General features: G+C 43.9%; 2 protein-coding genes across 3 annotated transcripts; one reads left to right on the top strand and one right to left on the bottom strand.

Moving 5' to 3' along the window:
- Nucleotides 1-1129: 1129 nt before the first annotated feature.
- Nucleotides 1130-19793, bottom strand: LOC131378531 (synapsin-1-like). Of its 2 annotated transcripts, XM_058420101.1 has the most exons (4): nt 18892-19793; nt 17513-17610; nt 8374-8435; nt 1130-1265 (listed from the first exon to the last, which is right to left on the bottom strand). In XM_058420101.1, the coding sequence occupies exons 1-2, from the start codon at nt 19762-19764 to the stop codon at nt 17584-17586; spliced, it is 900 nt and encodes a 299-aa protein (XP_058276084.1). In that variant the 5' UTR covers nt 19765-19793; the 3' UTR covers nt 1130-1265; nt 8374-8435; nt 17513-17583. The 2 variants fall into 2 exon arrangements, with proteins under 2 accessions (XP_058276084.1, XP_058276085.1); XM_058420102.1 differs by lacking the exons at nt 1130-1265; nt 8374-8435 and adding an exon at nt 1761-1873.
- Nucleotides 10159-24332, top strand: VXN (vexin). Its single transcript, XM_040058723.2, has 6 exons — nt 10159-10225; nt 13117-13172; nt 19717-19852; nt 22275-22336; nt 22735-22820; nt 23286-24332. The coding sequence occupies exons 1-6, from the start codon at nt 10159-10161 to the stop codon at nt 23470-23472; spliced, it is 594 nt and encodes a 197-aa protein (XP_039914657.1). The 3' UTR covers nt 23473-24332.
- The last annotated feature ends 306 nt before the right edge of the window (nt 24333-24638 follow it).

Below are 24638 nucleotides of genomic sequence, written 5' to 3'. Positions count from 1 at the left end.
GATAACTTCTTCCAGAACATTTTTTATCTGTCTTGTATGGCAGTTACTGGCAGGCTGCATTTTCAACTGACAGAGCCTCTCACTTAACTTCCTATACCAGGTAACCTGCAGCTCCTGATGGTCTATAAAATAAACTTCATAACCTCTTTGATACCCATATTTTACAGACGTGACAAAGGGGTTTATGTAATACCTAACCTAACATAAGCAGATGGTGCTGTAAGAAAGGACATTTCTGTTTTCCACACCTCTTTGACTGCAGCATCAATGTCTTCAACTGGCTTAAAGTGATTGTGAAATCTCAAACATCAGCTACCTGTGAAAATTTCTCTCACAGACATCAGTCTCCACTGCCAATTATTCATTACTAGTAGAGATTTTCTGAGGAAAAATCAAGGGAGCTCAAGTTGCCCCAGAATGCTGTCTTTCAGATAGTGATGATGTGACAGGGTATCACATCCTGGCTCCTGGGCAGTGGTAGTTTTATTCACAGCTGAAGAGCTACGTGGAGTTTTTCATGTATTACCCCACTAAATTACTCTGTACTGGTATTTCTGTGGGGAGCTGGGGTAACACTGTAGTTGTGAGTACCCAGTGGTGGTTGGGCATGTGTGTGAAATCTGGGAGTTCTTGTGGCTCCTGGTACTGCTGTGTTACTCAAACCCTCTGTGATGGATCTGTTATTTTAGATTATGCTGAAATGTAAATAAAAAAAACAAGCTTGTTTGAGAGCTGCATTTAACTCTGTATTCTCTGAGCTTTGTGCAGGTAAACACAACCCAAAACCTGGCCCGTGTGATCACTCACTCAGTCCATTTACTTTGATTAGATTAACTTTGGGGAGCAGTATGATCAAGTACATATGTAGTGCTGGTGAAAAGAGTTTACCAGCAGGTATAATTTTATCTGGAGTACCAAATGGAAAACTTAATTCACAAGGTAGAGCCTGCAGGATTGCTGCTTGAGATTTATAGATAAGAGAGCAGCTGGTACAGTAGTTTGTCCATCCCCTCATTTCCCTTGCCTCTTTCCATACCAGTGCTGATTTTCTCAGCAGATAATAAGAGAATGAAGCAAAAAAAAAAAAAAAAAAAAAAAAAAGTGCCTGACATGCCTAAATCTTCAAAAACTCTCACCATCGTCCTGTGTGAATAAACTTGGAAGAAACTGCACGTAGCTTAGTGTGTATGTTCATTCCTGTTGAACTGTCTTGTGCTGTGGCTGCCATCTTCTGTCCTGTGGTTGGCTTTCCATTTTCCTGAGACCTGAAAAAATGGACGAGAAAGAGCAGTGGTTAAGGGACACAGCCAAACTCTGCCTAGGCCCTTTCCATAACCCCTGAGTAAATCTGCTAAAGCATCACTGTGCCCCAGGACAAGTGCAGTGTGCCTTGGTTTCAGCAGCTCCACCCAAATAAAGCTGTCACTGCATTAAACGTGTCTGTGCCGAGGGGACAAGCACGGCCCGATGCAAGGCAGCAGAAGGCCTCAAGGTAGGGTCTCTGTCTTCCCACAGACCATCACTGCTGTGCTTCCTAAATCAAAATGAACTGATTTTAAATCCAAGCACCAGCTAGTGAATGCAGGAAGTGATGCCACCATTTTCCTGCTGTCTCCAGCAGCTGTAGCTTGTCGCACAAGCTGCTTGTCTGCTGCAGTGTCTGTCCTGTGCCTGCTGACACTGAGAAGAGGGTCTTCCACACCTAACCATCTCAGCTAATCCTGTCTCGAGGTCTGATTTAATTTTTGACTTACCACCTGGCCACCTGTAGAAGGAGAGATTCCTCTGAGCAGTGATGTGGCAAGACTGTCAGTGACCAAATTTGCAGGACTCAGCTCTCTGCACATGCATATTTTTCAACCTTTCTGTTTACCTGCGGTGTATATGTGAGAAATCACGCAGGGTCAGTTTGTCATAAAATGTTTAGTGCATAATTTTTAGGGGTAGTGGTCCATGGGAATAAACAGAAGCTTCTCCTGTTTGCTCTGAATTTCTCAAAGAATTTGAGACAAAAAAAAAAAGCCCCACACCTGGTTTATCTTTAGGAAGGCTACAGTTCCCTTAGATGCACCATTTCTGAATGCAGTTTTATACTTCGCCAGTTCTAGTCTTCCATTAACCCACTAAAATGCCATTGTGTTTCTTTTTTTCCCCATAGTACTGAAACAGCTGCCATGAGTGAGTTGGTAGAAGATGTTGTCCAGCCAGAAAGTAAGAGGAAGAACCATTTGACACAGCTCAATGGAGTGCTAATCAGGTTCTTAAGTTAACGGCTTTCCTAGTAATTTTCCTAATAATAGGAGGATAAAAAAATACTTTCAATCTTTGATTTCTATTGAAAAATTACATGTACCCTATTTTCAGAGAACTCTAAGTACAACAAATGGCGGCAGATATTTTCCTTATTTTTCTGAACATGGGAATTAAAGAGGAAAATTGATTTACATCTGTGTGGCAGCGTAGTTAAGTGAAGGCAGAGGAAATGTGACTTGTATCCTTTGGAGATAATTCACGTGTTAACTTGTGTCACCCTGTAGGGCCGCGCATCTTGGTTCCTCGGCCACAAAGAATGGCAGCACACACACCACTAAAGTCAACTGAGGAGCAGAGGAATACTGGTTGTGCTGACACCGTAGTCTGAGCTGCCATTAAATGTTTGATTTAATCTAGTATTACTTTATCATGAAATATATATCCCATAGCCCAAAAGGGTTTATTGATGGAGAACTTTTCCTCTGTGTTCCCTGACTTGCAGTGACTTTGACCTACTTTAACAATGCACTTGTGCTTTTTCTGGGTGTTTGACCATACAGTCTTAAATTAGCAAGTTGACATTGAAATGCTGATTTACACCTGCAGTCAAAGGGATAACACATGTTAAGGACTGATTGTCAGCAGCTCCAATACGTTATCGCTTCATTCTCTGGCATTGTTTCTGGCCTTTATGGGATTTAAGGACAACATTGTGTGGCATTGTTGTTATGGCTATGGACACAGCTGTGGGGGGCTGACGCTGTGTATGGTCCTTGCCATTTGTCTAAAAGTTGACATCACTTTCAAAAAAATGACTGTGAAAGTTTGGATGTTTAAGTGTTGCTGTATGTTTTAAGACAGCATTGGGAATAAAAAAAAAAGCCTTTTTGCTGCCATAAAAAACCCAAAACAGTTAACACTGAATAACTTGCTCTACTGACCTTTTCACCTTAAGGAAGATTAATGGTGGTTTAGATCAGAACATCCCCTCTGATCAGGGTCTGAATGCTTCAGGGATTCAGAGAGACAAAGAAAGTCATTTCACCCCTAGGTCACCAGCACAGGCCTATGGTGTCTCACTAGTGACCACTGGATGATTGCTCAGTAGTTTATGTGCAAGAGTTGGTGGTCATAATCCATTTTCCAACGGACAGGTCCCTGCCTCATGAAAGCTGTCACCATGTGCTTATTCAAACAGCAACAAATGGGAATTAACATGAACAGCCTGCGTTACATTTGCCATGCACTACTAAAATCGCAGAGCCTCTGTGTTTTGATGGATCAGTCTCTCCAGGAAGGATTGAAGCTGTGCTGGTGCTGTTCTGTGAGTGGTGGCACCTCGGTGTTCCCTTCTGGAGGGCTGCAGCCTCTGCTGCCACCTCAAGAGCACACAGGTCTCATTCAGGCACACTGACAGTGTCACCACTTGCATTTAGGACATCCTGGAATGTCATGTCCCACAGCTTTCATGTAGCCATCTCCCAGGTTTAATTCTTGGTATTCTTGCATTTTAAATGGAAGACCTAAAGTAAGGACTCCTCAGTTAGTAAAACTGAGCAGAGAGTTGGCGGGCAGGTTTTGATTGTAAAGTGACTCTTTGTGACTTCTCCTGTCAGAAATTATAATGTCACCAACCATAAAGCCCAATTCGGGGGTCTACCCACCAGAGCTGAGCTAAAAACACCAAGGTGCCCAACAAAGGCAGCACAGGGTTGGCTGACAGGCGCTGAAGGTCTGAGCCTGTCCTTCTGCAGGGACATCTGCATGCACACAGCAAGCCAGGCTTTGGGAAGAACTGGCAGACATACAAGTACTGTTGTTCACAGCTGAGATGTTCAGCCTGAGTACGTAACATGGTTACGCGTTACAGAGAGAAAAAGCCGGAGTGCTAAGATCTAGGAGTCTAGGAGCTGAGAGGATCAGACTTCAGGGAGCATCTAAGATGAGAATATGCATTCTAAAAATATTGTAAAAACCCGAAGGATGAGGAATCTAGACTTACGTAGTTAATCGGTGCCATGTCCATAGCAAGGCCCACAAAAACTCTTTTCTGTTCCCTTTCAGGTTTTTTTACTCCCAGGGTTAGCATTGTACAGTGATCAGATTACAGGTAGAACTGAAGTAATAAAGGTAAATGCTTAAGTGTAAAGGCTAACAGGATAAAGGAAAAGGACAAGTAAAGATCATGAGTTCTGCGAAAATCTGAGATCTCAGAGGCTACTGCGTGACTTTAAAAGTACTGACCTCTATGTAGCTTATAAGCTTGAAAATCCTCTCCTATGTATTTGCAGCATTAATTCCTCTTGTTATCTGAGGTGATCTACTTTAATCAGATTCCTACAAACAAGCCAAGTGCTTACAGCAGAAGATCTTTGACACCCCTACTGGCAGTGTCAGTGGAGAGGACAAAGACCAAACCAGCAGGAAGATCAGATAAATCGCCTCATCTCAGCAAAAACTGGTTTAGGATAATTGGCATCAGAGTTTCCCACTCCCCAGGCTCTTACCTGTATGCTCTATGGTTATTCAATGTACTCAGTGCACAAAAGATACCTCAAAATAATCACATTTCAAAGACACAGCAATTCTGAAGCCTCCCCTGTCACAGTGCCAACTCCTGTGCTACCTTGCTCCCTCATACAGGCATAACTTGAGTCTGGATCAAAAGGGGACTCATAAATTTGATCCTGCTTTTGTGCCTTTAGTGCAGCTTCTTATTTTCTAAGTTGCTAGTCCCATGGTTTGTGAGTCCAAGTGATGATGGTCCTTGTTTTAAATTTAATCTCATTTTCACGCAGAGCTTAAGCCAGAGGTGGCAGTGCCATCTGATACCCTCCAAGGACCTCCCATCCCTACTGGAGCACATGTATTGCATGTGGCCAAAGCAGCTCAATGGCTGTGTAAGGACACACAAGATATATGTCAGTTCAGGTTGCCTTACTCTTTAGACTTATCCATTGGAGAAAACCTAAGTATTTTGTGCCTGGTTACCCAAGTGTAGATTTCACTGCCTATGGTGCAAGACTCAGGATGCAGTTGCAGCAAGAGGACTACCACTGCCTAAATCCAGGAACCACAGGACAAGCTCTGATTAATGTGCTTGTTTGCCCAAAAATGGCTATGTTTATAGCAGGAGTCAATAGTCAAAATAATCTTAAGATGTTTTAAAGGAAAAAATTGGGAGTGAAAAAACCCTATCTAAAAATCATTATGGTTTATCAGGGGAATAAAGACCTCACTGATCAATTAGCTTGAAAAATTAAAATCCAGGACAAATGTAGCTAAAGATTAGCATCTTAATGAACTATTCTTGTCACAGCCCAGTTTGGACATATAGGTCCTTTGTTGACATTTTTAATGCTTTCTGTGGATTACCAGTACATGACCAGTATATGAAAGCTTGTTAAGCCTCCACGTGCTCAACCTGGCCCTAGCTTTAATACTGGATTAGTGCAATCCCTGCTGTTGGCACAAGCTCTGTGGGACTGGAACCTTGTGGTGTTGGGCATTGTGTTTCTACCTAATCATCATATGGACCTACTCAAGTGTATTTTACAAGCTTAGGGCAAATTTGTGAATGCCCAATTATCTATATGTAACTTTTATAAGAGAAGCCAACCAGGGTTTTTTTGGGTTTTTTTCCCTTTTGTTCTTTTTTGCAGAATTCTGCAATATCTTTCTGTAACTAAGGGGGGGATCTTTCAGCCTGGCTTCCAGGTCTGGATGGTATTTCCTCTCTCGATTAACAGAGAAGCCTGTGCACTCATCTTTTCAAACTGCACAGCTCTCTCCCCTGGTTCTCTGTAGAGAATTTAAAGTCAAAATGTTTTCTGAATGCCTCAGTCTTATTCCCATTCAGGAAAAATCTGTTACAATATCTTCTAGACAGATGCAAGTTCACATGTTACTTTTGAAAATTCTTCACTTATTCACAGACCTTTAGCTGTGTGATGCTATTTCAGTTTTGAACTAGTTTTGCTGTCTGCTACAAGTATGAGGTGAAGTTACTGATAGTGTACTTGTCTCTCTACTCCTTTAATTCAGAGAAAAACAACAGATTATGTATGAGAAACTCACTTTATAGTTTGCTTTTTTGGTTGGTTTTCCTTTTCCATTGTTTGCAGTTGTAGTTCTGTGGCCCTAACTGAAACAAAGCGATTTTCCTTCCCCCCAAAAAAAAAAAGCTGCTGGCATTGCATCATGCAGAAGTGGTTTAGAGTAGATGCCTGGAGTATGCATGTGCAGTTCCATCCCATCTTATTTTTAAATGGTTATCTGCGCATCCCTCTGGTTCACAATCTTATTCCAAAAATACTTGGGGTTTATCCTTATCATATTGCCCAGCTAACAGTAAGAAATAGGCTCAAGTGGCTCAGTACAGATTAGATTTGCCTCTTATGCAACAAGGTACAAGATCCATGGAGAAGCAAGAGATCTGCCTCGGGAAGATCTCTGTCCTTCGTGGGCCAGGGAATCCCTTGGCAATATCCCTTGCACTTGTTGACAGTATCAGGTTGCTTCCCAACAACTTCACTAGAAGAATACTGCATTGAAAAGGGATTCATTTGTTCACAGATGTCAGGATAAATAAGGTCTAGAGGTTTCTGATCAAAGAAATTAAAGTTTTAATTACTGTTTTTGTAACTATATTTTTTTTAAATTTGATTCCTTTCAAGTTTATCAGCTCTGGCATACTTGGTAAATAGGACAAGCATCTACATTTGTTTCTTCAAAATAATGTCCTCACAGATTCAGGCTTTGGGAAAAGCACCCTTGCTAACTCCCCAGAGGGACATTTCACCATTTTGTGGGATTTTTCTGCCATTTTTACAAGGTTTGCTGAGCCTTCTGCTGTTTTTAAGTTTTTGGTTTTTTTCTTTCCTTTCAGCCTCAACAAACATTTCTTCTTCTCCACATTTCCCTCCTTTCTACCCACATTCCCAAGAATCAAATACTTGCCCTGTCCCTGCAGATAAGGTTAGATGTGTGTTTTGTCAGACAGCTTGTGTCTGTTCCCGTGTCCAGTGTTCTCTTCCTCCTCCTCCTCCTCCTTCTCAGTTGCCCTGTTCACCTTTGGTAACCTTATTCTGGCACCAGAAAATGTTTTGATCCTTTACTGTCAACACCGAGAGTGAGTTTTGGTAAACTGCTGTATCACAGCCCGCTGGGAAGAATTTGGGTTCAAACTGTTCACTTGGGAGTCTTATGTCAAAGATATACCCCAGGGCAAAAACTTCTTAGGGTCTTCTCACAGCTGCAGTGGCACTGTGTGAATTAAGTCAATACCTTATTCCTCACTTTAGTAGAGAATAAAAAAAATTGAGCCTGGTTTTTAGACATTTTATGTAGTTTGGGGAACAAAACAAAACAAACAAACAAACAAAAAGTTCATAGATTCAAAAACGGTTTGGTTTCTCCTCCCACCACAGACTGGACTCTTGCTAGCTGAGTAGGGAGCTGGAAGGAGATACCATGTGAGATTGTCTGATGTGGCTCTGCAGTTCCTAGGCTGGACATTGTAGAGAGTTTCTCCACAAAGTCTAAAATTACTGCCTGCATTTCTTTATCAGATAGCATGCAGTAGAGCTTTTGTAGTACACTTCCTGCAGTATAATTACACCTATTTCATAGCTAAACCAAACACTGGACATTTGCCCAAAATATCTCCCACACAGACAGAAAAAAGTAGCCCAATATGTGTTCTTCTCCTGAAGCCACATTAAGGTTTCATGGAAAACCCTGAGCATCCATAGTGCTCAGCTACTCTGCAAGATCTGGGCAAAATTAAGAAAAACTCCTTTTCATGGACAGGGGAGGATTCATTCCCAGATGAAGACCCATGATGAGGCATATTATATCTGTCCTCCTTAGCCCTATTTTTATGCCTAAAAGTGATGTGAGTGCCTTTCTTCAGCTCTCTGTACAGTGATTTGTCCCCAGAGCATCCTGTGCCTTGCAAAGATGCATCCAAAACCTACCTGCACAGTGAATGCCAGCTGGTGACCAGCTCTAGAATCTCACTTCAGTTTCCACATCCCACCAACCCTCAAAGGATGAAGAACCCAGTACTTGTTCTGATGTTAAACCCCATCTATGATTTGAAATATCTGTAGGTCATACCTAGAATTAGGAAAACAATGACTTAGGTCCAAAAGTGCTGCTCTTCTCATAGGACTCAATACCTGAAGGTGAAATAAAGGGTGGGTTAGATTTGTTATAGCTTGCTTTTTTTCTTTCTTTTTTTTTTCTTTTTTTTCTTTTTTTTTCTTTTTTTCTTTTTTTTTTTCTTTTTTTTTTTTTTGGCTTTTTTAATCGACTATTCAGTGTTGGTCTTCATTATTTTTTTTTTACCCTTTTGAAAGCTTTTAGAGCCTCCTGCATAACCGCCTCCGCCCCATTCAGTGCTGAATGGACAGTGCGCTGATCTTTTTCTCGGTTGGTAATGGATTTGGGTTGATTGCTTGACACGGGGACAATAGGGGGGTAAACAATTGCCTTCGCACCCGTGCAGCTCCCCATCTGTTGAGTGCGTGCGCCTTCAGAGGCAGCCGGGCAGGGACAGATGAATGCGCCAGCCGAGCCTGATGTTAATGACATCAGTCATACAAGCAGAACATGTGGCGCAATAAATCAAAAACTAATTGAACTTTTGGTTGATTATATCGCCGTCCCACTGCCTGCTTCAAGCACGGTTTCCTGGGACAATGCTCCCAGCCCTGCAAAGGCTTGGCTGCCCCTGGACAGCAGGAGCCTGCCCTGGGTGGTGACAAGTGACAACAGCTTCTCTTTGCTCGCTGCTTTCTTGAAACAGCGACACCTTCCACTCGATCAAAATGCTTCCAGGCTCAGGGTGTCTATTTGACCAATATTTATTATTTCAAATAAGATATGTTCATCAATATGACAGTGACAGCCCATGTTCACTGGCACTTTCCATCTGGGACGGTTGGTGGCAGACATCTATAGGAGAAGACGGCACTAGTTTTTGTGTTAATTAGACGCACATGTGGTAGTAATGAAGGCCATTCATTAGACTGATATAATTTAATATAATTATTCACACTTGAAAACGTTCCAACTACATCAGTTGTTGGAGCCTGAGAGCCAAAATTTTCTGTCTCGGGTGTCCATGGCAGCATTAAGTCACCAAAAGTTGAGGGGGCTGATATTCAGAGGTGAAAAGGAACAATATCTGATGGGAGTATTAAGAAATTAAAAGCTTTGGCAAGAAAACCCTTTACTGAAGTGCATAAATACGGGATTAGGTCCCAGAGCCATCAAGCCAGGAATCCATCCATGACTGAGCCACCTTTCCTCCCCTTGCAACCACAGACATGAAGGGGGCATGGAGATCTATGCGCATCTGCCTTTCTTAGACATCTGCTTTTGAAATTTTACTTTGAAAAACCCAGGATTCCAGTATTTGTTTATGAAATGGAAAGGTAAAGCACAAAATGTTTTTCCTAATACACCTAATCATCTCCTCATTACAGGTAAGGGGCAAATTTTTATGGTAAATATGTTAAAGTACACACTTTACCCAATAATGTAAACTTATTTCAAGTATCTTTGCAGTACTTCTGTAAACATTTGCCAATAGATTAGACTTTAATAATTAGCTATCTATTGCAGAGGATTGTCCACACTGGTAAAAGGAAATGTAAAATAAAATGCTTAAGTAAGAGCTAAATTAAATCTTTGTGTTAATATTATTCATAGAAAGGCAGATGGGAGCAGAAAATGTTGCAATGAAGAATATGGAATGAGATGAGATCACAGCATCAGTCTGTCCTTTGTAGATCTGGACAATGATCACAGAGCCAGATTGGATTAGTGAAACCTATTTACCAGAAGTTCAGAGCGGTTGCATGAAGCTGAAAGGCAGTCAGTAGGGAGAGGTGGAAAATGCACCAGATTTACAGCTGCAGCGATGAAAATTTAGAAGTTTTCACCACTGTGATTTCTTCCAAATGTGAGTACATCAAAATCTAACAACAGCTACGGTGTTGTCTTTCAGAGGGATGGGATGTTTAGCAGCAGGGAAATATTTGAAGAGAGCAGCTCATCTGTTCTGCTGTGCCATGCTCTGCCTGCAGCCCAGCACTCGCTGCTGCTTTCTCGACCTAATCCGTGCAGGTGCTTCAATATCGTGGCTCTGTGAAATCTTTGCTCTGGCAAAATTGGGAGATCTGGAATCGGTGTTGCTATACCTATGAGGTAACTGCTAAAGTGACAGCTTGCAACTGTGTGGCTTTTCTGTGTAATAGAAAAGAGAACGATGTTCTGCGAGCAGTTAGAAGTGGGTGAAGTGCATGAATGTTGAATTTAAGTCTGCTGGCTCAATAAGTGGAACATTTCCAAAGCCATGCCCTGGAAATGAATGCATGATTAACATTAATTGCTTCTAATGAAGAGTAAGGACCGGACAAAGCCCAGCCTGCATTTGATTGAACAAATTAGTTTAAACTCAATGGCCGCATATTTCAGCAACAAGAAAGCAGGGAAAAGCAGGGAAAACAAATTGTGGGGCCAGATCAGAGCTTTACTTGCAAGCTGTGAGCATGAGCTCTCAGCTGCTTAATTTTGGAATATAAGTGGAAATGACAAAGTGAAGCATCACTGTAATTGTATTTGTTGCCCGAAATCTGGGCTGTACATAGAAACATCCTTTGCAAATCCACATTCATCATCTGCAAGAATTCGTTTTTCTCTTCCTTCTCCAGCTCTCTGCAGAAATTTGCATTTGCAGGGACATCCTTGCAGCCCCACTGTTTGCACTGCTGCCATTATATTCCCACGCAAGTGGGTCGCTTCTGGCTACCTCTGTGATTCACCCTTCTTTCAATGCCTATTCAAGTAATTGCATGTTTGCTGGTGCTGTGACTTGCCTTTCATGCCTTGCCTTTCTTCAGCCCCTGTAAGGATTTTTCCACTCGTTCTGGCAGGCAACAGGGGATGAGGGACTGTGGATCGTATATACTCTGAAAGTGGGCAAATTTATTACTGTTAGGCACATTTATGTGTTGTTCCTTTTGCACTAGGCTGGGTAGCAGCTATAACAGCACAAGAGCACTTGCTTCTGGTAGAAATTTCTAAGAAACTGTACTCCTTACACTGTGTGGTAAAATACCTAAAATGCCAGAGAGACAAGAAGATAGTTCTTTGCATCACTAATCTTTTCTGCACTCGAATGTTCTGCTTATGAGCAATTAGTTTAGTCCTCACACAGTGAAATTCCAGAAGTAAAGGTGATGGAAGCAGCTTCAAAAACAACTTACAGCATATTCCTAGGTTAAACAAAAAAAACAAGCCTCCGTCATTATGTTTGTCTGGCTTTCACCCCACACACTCACCACGGTTTAAAATATAAAATGTGTCCTGCAGAAGACAGTAAGGACCCCTGAGGACAGCACACGGTGTGGAACAGACTGTAATCATACTGACAGCTTAGCACACTCCAGGCAGGCAGATAACTTACTTGTGATGAGCTCAGTAGAAGTGCCCTGTGCTGCTCACAGGGACCCTCCCATTTTCCTGTCCCATTTCGCTACAGCCACAGCACAGGCCAGAATTTCCTCTCCAGTGGGCTCCTAATGCTCAGTACTCACATCCTCGCTGGGGGATGGCTGTTAGACACACACAGGCTGTCTAGGAAGAGTGACTTTGGTCTCCCTGCCAGCTCTGCTTGTAGCAGAGCCCTGGAAAGCCCAGTCACTTGTTATTCCTGCCATCTGAGGAGAGGAGTTTGGCTGCAGTAACGAGCAGCCTTGGATGACCTCCAGCTGCTTCCAGAGCTCCAAAACTCTGCAAGCAGTAATACACAGCAACGATAAGCACTGCAAGTTAAATGTGTGCCAACAAAGTAAAGGAAAGCTCACCTGGGGAGTAGGAGTCACCCATCATCCTGTAACAAACCTTCCTGGCTCTTCAAAGCCTTTGGATTGTACACAGAGCCTGAATAGGAAACCCCCATTCACGTGCCTTGGCCCCAGGGTCAGCCTTTAGAATGGGAGTTAATTCCCCACGTTTGGCAGCTTTCTGCAAGCCTGTTTCTGTCTCTGGTGGCTGAATCCTGTAGCTCCAGTACCCTGAACACAAGGCAGGGTAAGATATGATGAGCTGGGAGTATCGCAGTCTTTCAGGCCAGTTTCAAGTCTAACTCAAACAACAAGAGTTTAGAGAGCCTTCACTTAGCCCAATAAAACCACCACCCAAAACCAATCGCTCCAGTCCAGACAAAAGCTTGGCCTAGGGCCCTGGCACCCTGTGTGTCTATTGTCTAGTGGTTCTCTGAGTTTGGTGTCTTGGTGGGCCTAAAAGTGAGAAACAGACTTTAAGCAAAATGTCCCAAGCTAAAGAACTGAACAGGCCATTTTGAGGATTGAAAAAGAAAAGATTAGGCTTAGTGTAAGTGTTGTGCTTTGCCCATCATGCAGTAAAAGTGAAATAGTATCATGAGAGAGTTGGAGCTTTTTGATGAAGTCCCTAACCAGATAAAATACTAAGTCTCCCAGTTAATGTATACACTACTCATTTCCTACTGAAATACTGGCAGGTGGGAGGCCAAATCAAAACTGAGAAAGGAGAAGGAGTGTTTCTCCTGGAAACCTATGGGAGAGGAGCAGAAACTCGGGATAGGCTGTGGCCCTGGGGCCACGGATTTCTGTATTGTATAGCTAGAGGATGGTCTCTGAGATCACATCAAAAGGGACTTTCTTTTGGATTGTTTCAGCTGGAATCTTCCTTAAACCCCTTATTCTCCCCCCTCTTCCCACCATGCCTCCAGTGAATTCTTACAGAGGACTTTTGGAGGCACGTGTCCACCTCCACAGCATCCTGACCATGTTCCTGTTCTTTTCGCAGCATGTAGCCCTGCCCGAAGACGAGCCAAAGCTACGCAGCACATCCTGACAAAGACCGTAAGAAAAATCTCCTTTCCTCTCCCTATTTTATCTTTTTTTAATATTCCAGTTGACTACACACACCCTCCAAAGTGCTGTGAAGCAGATCTTCCAGGGTAAAGAAGTGCAATTTGTGTCTGATGCAGGGAGTGGGGTGGGAAACAGAAGGAAGAGTTTCTGTAAAGCTGCAGTTTATTTACAGAAGTCCTTCAAAACAAAAAACAAAATATGGTCTTGCCATGCAGAGCCAGTCAAAATGAACATAGTGGCTTATCAAACCTGGTCATCTGAGGGAATCACAGACTTAATTATCATCCATAGAGCCTTCACAATAAGTCCAGAGAGACATGCAGGAATGAAAAGTAAGCAAATCATACCAAATCATATCAGTGTTAATCAACAGTAATAAAAATATAATAATCAAAAGTAATAATAATAATGTTAATAAAGGAGCCAGTATCCTAGGGAATTTGGGAGAAAAACACCAAGCAATGGACTGTAACTCTGACCCTAAAAGTTGGCACTGAGAGACCCAGGGAGGATGTTTGTCCCCTGATCCCAGCAGTGCTTGCCTGCCCTTGCCTCAGCCTCGGTGCAGAGGGCACAGAGGAAGCTTTACCCACTCCCTGCAGGTGAGATACCCCCAAAATTAAAATAACTGAACATTTTTCATGCTCTGAGTAAATGTCTTGCAGGTAAATGTCAAGCACTTGCAAGGTGCTTTCACACATGGGTGTGAGGTAGGTTTCTTGTATTCAGAGACAGTTTTCTCTCCTTAAATCCACTTGACCTATTCACAACCCCTTCCACAATCTTTTTAGCTGATTTGCAGGAATGTCAGTCTCTTCTGCATTCAAAGCACTTCTTACAAGTTTGAGAGTCTTCTGCCAAAGCATTTCTTCCCACCACTGTCTCTCCTCTAGCACTTTGCTGAAGTATTTTGCTCCATGGCCTTCCCTTTATCCAAGCCCTTTCCTACTTCCCAGATCCACCCTCATTTTCAGAGAGCCTTTTCTTTGTATTCCTGATTCTCTGTCTCTTCACAGAACTGTAGGTCCTCCTGCCTACCACACTCACCTGTGCACTGGGAAAAAACCTCATCCCATTCCCACTCTCTCTTTTGGTTATTAAATCAGATCACAGGATCCCAATATGCCACACGATACCTGAAGTGGTCCTCAGGAAGAGTCAGTAACATGTCTGTCACTTTTTGGGTAGAAAGTATGCATGTGTATATTTTCCCAAATACCGACAGTTTTGGTTTGGTTGGTTTTGTCCCATAGCTCAGGCTGAGATTTCATACTTACTCTTCATTCCAAAGGAATATGAGTGAGACTGCTGGAATATTACTCAAAATAAACCATTTTGAGATACCTTACTTTTATTTGTTAAACTTTTGGTATGTTTGCCATGCAATAGAAAAACATCAAAAAAGTGCAAACCAAAAATTAACTATTCTGACTTGCTGAAACAAAATGCTCCAGGTTTTTTTTGTTTGTTTGCTTGCTTGCTTTTTGACAATATTTATCATAGAACTATTCAGCTGAAAATTTTCAGCTGGCTTACATCAAAATCAAGGGAAATTCTATGGCTGTTATCTTGTTCCAAATCTCAATAAATAGTTGTTTCTACTAAATGGAAGTATCTAATATTTAATTTGGATTGGATCAGCTGCTGTGACAGCACAGTACTCATACAGGCCTAAGAAAATAAGAAAGTCCCTATTTTGTTGCTGTATTTTAGGAGGATTGGGGGTTTTTTTCCCTTTGGGGCTTTCCTGACCCCAATTAAGGACGTCCTTTGATTGGCTCTTAGTCATGATGCAGGCAGCATCATATTAGCAGTGGGAACACCAAGCCTGAGGAATGGTCTGCAGCTCCAGCTACAAAAAAATGAGGATGGCTCTCAAACCAAAGTGACTGGCACACTGAACTCTTAGACATTCCCCTCCTTCAGTGGGAGGCAGCTGCTCACAGCTCATAAGCAAGCATTGAAGTAAATTGCACATACTGGAATAGACGTGCCTGTGAGGAAGCTCTGATTGCCAATTTCTAGACCCACAGAAAAGTCGCAGAATGATTGTTTATTTTTCACTTTTACATCTGCACCTGCATTCAGAGCTGTAAAAATGCCTCAGCTAACAAAATCTTCTGCTCTGGTGGTTGCAGTGGATGCACAACTTTAATCCTCAGCAAGGACAAAAATAGCAACCAACATGGACATCTGCCAGACCTTTCTTTTTTGCAGCAGAAATACTCAAGCAGTGTAGCATTAAGTGATTTAACATTCAAATTACTGACTGTGGGGGGTAACTTCCATCACATGCAAGAACTCATCCTAAAAGCATGAGAATGACTGTGGAAGGGTGACAGAAAGGAGAAAGCACTTTTTTTTTTTAGCTGAGTGTTTCACCAATATGTATACTTGCAGTTCCTTCCTACTGCCCTATTAACAGTTATTTCCAGTGATAGTAAATCCTTCCCTTCTCTTCTTCTATCCCCAAAATCCCTTGGGTAGAGCTGACTGGACACCAGTTCCTGTCTACTTTGAACAAAAGTAGAAAATACACCTGTGCATGCTTGAGCTGCTGCACTAAAAATTAGCTCAGCATTAGGCCATCAAAATAACTCCACAGATCTGGAATTTTCTCTGCTAACAGGCACATTGTTGTTTAGACTCTAACTTTCAAAGATTTACCCAAAGCCAAGTATTTAATTGTCACCTTTTCTGGATGGTTGTTGGTTGGCAGTGGGATTTCAAGTCCAGGATCAGGATGGTTGGAACAGCCTCTCTGTGACCGTCCTGTGTCCTCTGTGCCCCTTCCCTCTTAACACAGCTAATTCCAACAGTGTGTATGCCAGGCCTCAGTGCTCTCATGTGTGTGGCAAAGCCCATAAAAAGAGAGCTTGCTGAGCTCTGATTTCAGAGTCAGTGTCCTGCAAATAGACTGGGCCAGTCAAAGGATTTACAGGTTCTAAAAACAGTAGGGTTTTTTCAGTAGTTTGCTTAATTCTGCATAGTTTGGCTGACTCTGCCTTTTGCACAGATTTAAATTTCCTGGTATGTCTAGAAAAGAAAAGTGACTCCCAGTTGATCCTTCTGCCTTACCCTAGGTACCCTAGAGAAATGTCAGCTCCACTTTAGATCAAAACCAAGCTACAGCAGGTTTAGTTTCCTGACCTAGATAAGTCTTTACATATTACAGTAATGGGTGAGGTAGCCAAAGTCACTGTGAAATCTTGAGTTAGGAGATAAGGGACTCCTAAAGTGTGCTACAACCACATGCTGCAAAGATGCTCACTGAAAATATATTACAGAGATTGCACTATTGTCTCCAGCTGCAATGGAAAATGGCACTCTAACGTATTTATACAGGTTCTGCTGCTTGGAGGCATTTGGGCATTACTGATATCATATGCAACAAGGAATCTCAAAAACATAGACAATGTGCCTAAATAATTCTTGCTATTAATCAAGATAAAAATCCTCTTCTTTTCCCCAAACTGTATTTCATCCTGTGCAACACGTAGGCAGAATGCTAAGTTTCAAGTCCATGGTGGTTTACACTAATCAAATAAGCCACTTTCAGGATTAGAGGTGACTGCAGCCAGCATCCTACTTACCAAAAATGCTCTTTCCATGACAATGCAAAATAAGTGACCTCAGGTGCCTCAGTAGCAGAGGGTTGATGACATTTTCTATCACACACCAGCAAAGACTGAGTGTGACCCAGAGCACTGGACATTTTTCCAGAGATGGTGGGAGAAGCTGAGCTTTGTGTCCTTGAAAGCTGGAAGAGCTCAGTTCACACGAGGCAGACTCCAAGGGCTGTCATTAGAGACCCCTGCCAGCCACAGCCTCATCACGTTAGTCCTGAAGACAGGTGTCTCCACTGGTGTTACCGTGGTGCAGGGGGTGATGCCCTGGTGAGCAGCTTGTCAGATTTGTGTGGTCAGGGCGTGGAGGCAGAGCCTGCAGCCTGCAAGGAACTGCTGCAGAAGGATGGGGAGCTGCTGGAACTGCTCCAGAGCCAGCAGGGAGGGAGCCAATGCCAACAGCTTAGAGTAGCAACAGGAGGCCTCTCACAACCAGCATCACCCTCGTTCTGAAACATCGGAGCAATGCTGAGGCTCGGCTCTGTTGTCAGCTCCAAATTTGTGATCAGTAGATCTGGGAGCCAGCTGCAGCCTCCTTTGGCACGTGCTTGCCTTCAAGGACACCAATAGTCCTTTTAAGTGAACACTGGGCATGTCTTTAAGTAGTTTACAGCATATGCAATATGTTAGGCTGTGTGTCAAAATCCGCAGAAATAAGGGAAAACCCCTACTCAGCCTTGGATTGGGCTTTGGTTGCCTTACCTGCCGTTTCCAGAAGTCTTTTTGCCTGTTGTTGGGCAGTTTCTGCTCCTCATCCTACTAATCAGTAGTATCTAGGTAATGTAGCCTTGTCCAGACTCCTGAGGGCACATGGAGACAATAGATTTAGAAGTGGTTAGGTTGGAATTTTTTTCTTTCCTGTTTCGGAGAACATGGGTTTGCATGTGTTTTTATGTCTGTGTAAAAAATCATATACACAGAATATTGTGGATTAATGGCAAACTGAATTAAAACTTAATTAGAGGAAATTAACAATTTGGCGTGAAGGGACATGTTTGAATAGTGTCTTGTTTTTATATTAAGTGCATGTTAACAGGCAGAGCAATAGAAGGAATTCATGCTTTTTCTATGCCAATAGTGGGCTGGCCAGTTGTTTGTCTCAGTCTTGAAATAAAATAACTATATTTATATCTAAAACATGTAGCTGGCAACTACCAGTCATCAGTTAGATGCAACTGCTTTTCTCATGATCTTCCAGCATAAGTAAGTCTAAGGACTTATTTATAGTAAGTTGCTTATAGTCCCTAGTAAGACTATAGGAAATAGTCTGAATAGTTGCCACATGTCTTGTTTCCTTGCTGGTTTGGCTCTTCACCCTGTTTAAGTGGTTCTATGTATGACAGCAGCAAGTCTTTAGGGAAGAATAAAAAAAAAAAAAATTAAAAAAAAAAATCACAAAGTATGAAACACTCTGTCTCTGCTGTTGGAACTTTGATCTTCTTGAGAAAACTCTTTCCAGACCATCCTGGATAACAGTCCTGATGAATCCACTTCTTTGAGGTGTATCCCTGTTTTTTGAAACTCACATTAGCTCTGGCCTCCCCAGTTGCTTGTGGCAGTACAGTGAATGCCGTGGCTTAGTCGTAATTGATTAGAAAAGGATTTGGGTTTGTTCATGCTTGTTCTCAAGGGCTGTTGGAGATACCGTGGGGGGGCTGATGCTCAAAGTTGCAGCTGTCAGTGTGTTTTATCTGTGCGAGCTACTGTTTGTGAAAATTTATCTCTAGGAGAACAATTCCTCTCTGCCTCATATTGCCTGTAGTCATTTATCAGGTACAATATGTAAGTAAGTTCAGAAGACAGGAGAGACTGTAAGGAAACAGCATTTTTAATTCACATCGCAAAAGTTTGACTGAGTGCCCAAGATGTGATGCAGTAAGAAAACAGATCTGAGCTGCCTCAGAGGCATATCCTATGCAGCTGAGTTTGGAAAGGAGCACATTCCAGTCTCCTGAGGAGAATACAGAGAGGTGCAACCAAGTAGCTGGGTCCCAGAAAGACCCAGCCAGATATTCCCATACTTGTGTACACAGCGCAGAAGCTGGAGCCGAACAAAATCCCACAAACCCCACAGCCCCCACCTGACAAAATCCCTTGGGACAGCGCAGCAGCAGGAAGAACAAGCAGCCTCTCAGCTCCCCCACGACAGACCCCGCGTTGGCCGGGCCCGGGTGTAATGGGTGCTTTGCCTCTCCCCGCAGGCGGTGCCTGGAGCCGGGTGTAATGGGTGCTTTGCCTCTCCCCGCAGGCGGTGCCTGGAGCCGGGTGTAATGGGTGCTTTGCCTCTCCCCGCAGGCGGTGGCCGTGCCCGGGTGTAATGGGTGCTTTGCCTCTCCGCGCAGGCGGTGGCCGGGCCCGGGTGTAACGGGTGCTTTGCCTCTCCCCGCAGGCGGTGCCTGGAGCCGGGTGTAATGGGCGCTTTGCCTCTCCCCGCAGGCCGTGGCCGGGCCCGGGTGTAATGGGTGCTTTGCCTCTCCCCGCAGGCGGTGGCCGGAGCCGGGTGTAATGGGCGCTTTGCCTCTCCCCACAGGCGGTGGCCGGGCCCGGGTGTAATGGGTGCTTTGCCTCTCCCCGCAGGCGGTGGCCGGGCCCCGGTGTAATGGGTGCTTTGCCTCTCCGCGCAGGCGGTGGCCGGGCCCGGGTGTAACGGGTGCTTTGCCTCTCCCCGCAGGCGGTGCCTGGAGCCGGGTGTAATGGGTGCTTTGCCTCTCCCCGCAGGCGGTGCCTGGAGCCGGGTGTAATGGGTGCTTTGCCTCTCCCCGCAGGCGGTGGCCGGGCCCGGGTGTAATGGGCGCTTTGCCTCTCCCCACAGGCGGTGGCCGGAGCCGGGTGTAATGGGTGCTTTGCCTCTCCCCGCAGGCGGTGCCTGGAGCCGGGTGTAATGGGTGCTTTGCCTCTCCCCGCAGGCCGTGGCCGGAGCGGAGCGGCGGCCGCCCCAGGGCGAGCTCCTGCATGTGCTGTGCCAGGCGAGGGGCGAGCCGGAGGCGCGGGGCCGGCGCTGCCCGCAAGGAGCCTGCCCCGCCAAGGGCGCTGCCCAGCACGGTGAGTCCGCGGGAACAGCCCTCCGGTCCTCCTCCGGCCGTGTACGGCGTCCTCGGGTATCGCAGCCTTCCAGGCTTCGCGGCGAAGCAGGCGCTTCATTGTGCGCCCGGAGGATAATTCCGTGCTTAAAATATCCGGTGGAATTAATGAGATAGTGACCGCGGCGTTGCTTAATTTATTCGGAGCCGTGAACTCACTTTATTCGGAGCCATAAACACTCCCTGACAATATTTTAGAGATGATAAACAGTAAATTACTGAGTTTGCCTGAGTCATCTTATTATATAAGATCCCTGTTTGGTTGCTCAGAATTAGCCAGAATATAATCATTTGGGATGAATTTTCAGATTCTGGCTGTGAGCCACAGACCTGATTTTTTGGCAACCAAATCTTGTTCAGCATATTTGTGAGAAACCGTGAAGGAAAAATAGAGCTTGCCAATACGAAACCAAGGAGATGGGTAAATATAAACAGAGTGGCTATTCAGCTCCTCCAACACTGGTGTGTTATGTTTGGAAGACTGAAGCTGGAGCAGGGCTGTGCATTTTCACAGGGGATGGCCTTTTAATCAAAAACACATCTTTTGCTGTCCTTTGAAAAATCACCCAGATGCAGTCAAGTCATATGCCTTTATAGAAATCCCACATGGCATGCTTTTGCAAGAGAATTTGGACATATGGATGTTAAAAGGTGCAAAATCTCTAAAGCAGGTCCATGAAGGTGCATGTTCCTCACATCACGTAAGCTATCCATCAAGAATACAAACCAGACGAGAGCAGGGCCTGGGAAACTGGAAAGGAAGAAAGTGAGCCTGGGACCACAGGAAAAGTTCTCAAAAAGATGTCAGGTCCAGAACCAAGATGTGGCTGAAAAAGAACCGGAGCTTCAGGACTGGAGCAGGGACGGGAGGAGGAGTGGCTGGGACTGGCTACAGGGTAAAGGACGGCAGAGAGCCAGAGAGGCAGAAAGGCGGGACTGCTGGTCTCTGCTGTTAGGGGAGATGAGCGGTAAAGGGTAACAGGTGCAAACAAGAGGGAAGCTGTAGGAATCTAAAAAGAAGAGCAGAAAAGGGGAAACGGGTCTCCTAGGGGGAGAAAGGGGAATGGGCAGGCCTGAACATTAAATTAGAACAACAAACAAACAAAAAAGCACATAGATGAGGCCATTGGCATGTTTATCGCTACCATCAGAAATCCTGCACAAATAGCAAAAGCAGAAGGACAGCCCATTTCAGCATGTGAAAAAGTACTTCTGAAAGTGGAATTCACACTGCATCCAGCCACCTGAGGGGAGCCACTACAAACCTGAAGCCATGATAACTTTCTTTTGCTTAGATATTTTGCTAAAAGTTTGCAAGAACATTTTCTGTTTCTAAAAAGAGGGACGGGCTGACTGGAAGAATTAAAGTAAGAGAAAACAAAAACAAATAAAAAGATGGGCATTAGCTGAAGCACTGATGATCTGCTTGCTGAATACTGTTAGTACCTAATATGCAAGATGAGAGGAGGTAATTGCATTAACTTTGACGTGAGGGATACAGTAAGGTACCTAATGGAATTACTGGAGGGGGGTGGAGCGGGAAGAGGGAAGCTGGTTAGGATATTTATCATAGTCAAATATTGCCCCCAGAAGGAGGAGACAGTTCTGATTGCTAAGTCATGCTGCAGACAGCACTATGAGCAGAACCCTGGCTATTTCCATATTTGCTGTCATTATTCATGCTCCATTGGTCACAGCAGTGGAGAGGTCCACATTCCCACAGCCAGGGAATAGGAGGATTTGGCCTCATGAAAAAATCTGGCATCCCTCACTCATTTATTTCCTTGGCAGAGTGAGCAGGAATGTCAGTGAGCATTTATCCATGGATAAGTAATCGGATGAGCAATTACTTGAAATTGAAGGGTAGACCTCAGAGTTGAGGACAGCAGAGTGAGATGTCCCTCAGCCACAGGAAATTCCTCCCTGTGACAGGGTAGACATAGCACACATCTCTGCCTAGGTTAAAATAACTCTCCAGAGCAATACAGAAAGGAGAGAATGATCTCCTAGGCAGGACAAACCTGCAGTGGGGGCTGAAGAGGAGCATTTGGGCTCTTTGTCTTCAGAGATACATGAGCGTTTACAGAGGGGGAAAGGGCTCCCACTTAGCTTGGTCTGCTAAGGGCAGCTCATCATCTCATTTGTAAAGTCCAGGAGCAAGCTGAGAGACTTTCCAGAATGACTTAAGCAGTTCCACAATCGCTTGTTTTGACATCACAATAGATGATCACTCTGCTACTTTGGCTATAATTAAATCTGGTGGAACTATAACCTGTACCTAGGTTCTGTCCATATCTGGGTTTTACTGTACAGAGGGATTTTTTTCATACAAGTTGTGCCAATGTTATAATTGCACCTAATGTCATATTTCTTATGCTTTGCAGTGGGAATTACTGAACAAGAGTCATCCAAGTCCTATAATCATCTGTTGGATGGAAAATCTTTGGTAAGCAAATAGAGCAAGACCAACTACCACAGCATCTTAAAACCTTGTACCTGTCAGCATGTCCCACCATTAATAGCATGTCAGTCTGTTGCAGCACCTGTCGATTTTCCAGTTTCTGTTAAAGCTAAACACAAAAACTAGGGAATAAAATGATCTGCAAGTGTCCCTTCTTTGATGGGGGTTGTAACTCTCACTCATGCCGAGCTCAGTAAGAATATTCACGTGAGCAGCTGGTAATTGTGTGGGTGAGAGTTGGGCAGTCAAATCCTTAACCTGCTTTCTCTTGTAAAGAGGTTTACAGCATTTATTTGCTTTCTTAAAACAGCTCTTTCCTCAGATGAACCGGTGTCCCCACTCATCAGTGGCATTTCCTAATGATGTGCTTTATCCTCCCACAGATTGCTCCATCTCCAGTTGCCCATATCACAGTGAAAGCTGTGGCTGTCACGGGCTCACCCACACGCAACCGCACTTCTCTGGAAGAGTAAGTCCCTTCCCACCCTCCAGCCATGCCTCTTGTTTCCCACAGGAAGGGAGAGATTGGTAAAGGTTGTGCTGAATTTATTATCAGCCGTGGCCATTTATACAGCTATCTCAGTGTCCGTTACAGCTCTGCTTTATCACTAGAAAAAAAAATCATAATTCAAAATAAAAGTATTTTCCCCCTAAGGAGTGTGTAATATTTGCCTTAAAGCATAATTAGAAAATGTAATTAATTGGAAAAAAAAAAAGTCTTAAAGTCTAGTTAAGGAACAGCTTGACCATAGTACAAATGCACTCATGACCCACAGAGTCTCTGCTCATTCCAGACTTGCCGATCCCAGGGCTGGGCCAGGCATGGGCACACCTTGTCAGCCAGGCAGCTCTTGGCTCTGAGCGGCTGGTTGCCATAAGCAGGGAAGAAGGGCCAGGGAGAAGCACTCTGTACACACCTTGTTTTATTTGTTAGCCACAGGCAGCACTGGAGGAAGACCACAGAGTATGACCTGGCCCTGCCACCAGGAGCAGAAGCTTCCCTACCACTGACAGGAGGCAACCTGTGTGGGACACCCAGCCTCCTGAGGAAGATGTGGATGAAGCACAAGAAGAAGTCAGAGTACCTGGGGGCAACAAACAGTGCCTTTGAGGCTGACTGATAAGGCTCAGCATCCCTTGGAAGGGCAGAAGGTGCTTTAGCAGGACAAGGTGCTTTAGGATCAATGAGGGAACAGACACAGCACAGCTCATCCAGGAAAATTCTATCCTTTTTATTACTTGATGCCATTGCCTCAGAACAGTGGGAGAAAGGCTAACAAAGGTAAAAATGGTGAATATGATGCAACTCAATGGCCTTTCCTTGTTGCATTACCCTTAAATCCCAACTATCCCACTAGATTTACATCTTGACTCGATGCTGAGACTACTGCTGGCTCATTCACCATTCTCTATGTCCTGTCTGAGTGAGCTTGGACTTGCAACAAGAGAAGCCTACGAAGAGGTTTGTGTATTCCTGCAAGGCAACAGAGACTGATTACAGAGTGCCATTAAATCCCAGGGAACTGCTTGTTGTGCACCACTGCTTGTCATCTTTCCCCTCTCATATCATGAGATAAAAACCCCATCTTGCGATATGCTTGGCTGAATGACACATGCTAAACCTCTTTTCCTTCAGTTTTGATGTTTCAAGGCAGGAGTAAAAGATGCAAAAATTCTAAAACAATGGGCGAGAACTGGGCAGGTTTGCAAACATATGTACCAAACTTTGCTATGTGACAAGTGATCTGTGCTTTAAGGTGTCCTGCCAGATCAAACTATGAGCAAGAGGATAGCCTCAAGGGATACTTTCTGCTGTAGAACCTGCTTATGGGTGAAATGTAGTCAGCAATTTACCCTCTAGCCATGTGGTAAAGGATATTACATTAAGTGCACAAAATACTAGGAGGAAGGAAAGTATGTAAATGGTGCAACTAGGTGACTAAGTATAAGATATTTGCATGTAAGAGACTTGTGCTTATAAATAGATGGATTTAATGGAATTTGCTTTAAAAAAAATTCCCTCTTTTTTATTTTTCAATTTAGAAATTGCTGGCCAGGTTCTCTTCAGGTTTTCTCTCAAAAAAAACCCTAAAATAGTTTTACAAAAAGAGTACTCACAGCTGTTATGGACAATATAATATTAGTCATGAGCAGTATTTGCCTTCTGTGAGTGCTCTCTTATTTATTATAAAAACCACCGGTTTCCCTAAATACAGAACTTTAAGTATAAAGTTGGAGGAGGCGTATCTCCTGTTGTTTATAGTAATGACGACCTCTAATCTAACCG

Source organism: Hirundo rustica, chromosome 1, assembly GCF_015227805.2.
Source record: "Hirundo rustica isolate bHirRus1 chromosome 1, bHirRus1.pri.v3, whole genome shotgun sequence".
In the NCBI taxonomy this organism is placed as follows: domain Eukaryota; kingdom Metazoa; phylum Chordata; class Aves; order Passeriformes; family Hirundinidae; genus Hirundo; species Hirundo rustica.
This window is presented reverse-complemented; position numbering and strand designations above follow the sequence as displayed.

What these genes read in the sequence shown, in the direction of transcription:
- VXN (XM_040058723.2), top strand. Translation starts at nt 10,159, where the DNA reads ATGCACCAGATTTACAGCTGCAGCGATGAAAATTTAGAAGTTTTCACC. An exon ending in CACTGTGATTTCTTCCAAAT is followed by an intron (nt 10,226 to 13,116) that starts GTGAGTACATCA and finishes TTCTTTTCGCAG; the next exon opens with CATGTAGCCCTGCCCGAAGA. An exon ending in CAAGGGCGCTGCCCAGCACG is followed by an intron (nt 19,853 to 22,274) that starts GTGAGTCCGCGG and finishes TATGCTTTGCAG; the next exon opens with TGGGAATTACTGAACAAGAG.
- LOC131378531 (XM_058420101.1), bottom strand. Translation starts at nt 19,764, where the DNA reads ATGCAGGAGCTCGCCCTGGGGCGGCCGCCGCTCCGCTCCGGCCACGGC. An exon ending in GTCCCAAGGGATTTTGTCAG is followed by an intron (nt 17,611 to 18,891) that starts GTGGGGGCTGTG and finishes ATGTGCCCTCAG; the next exon opens with GAGTCTGGACAAGGCTACAT.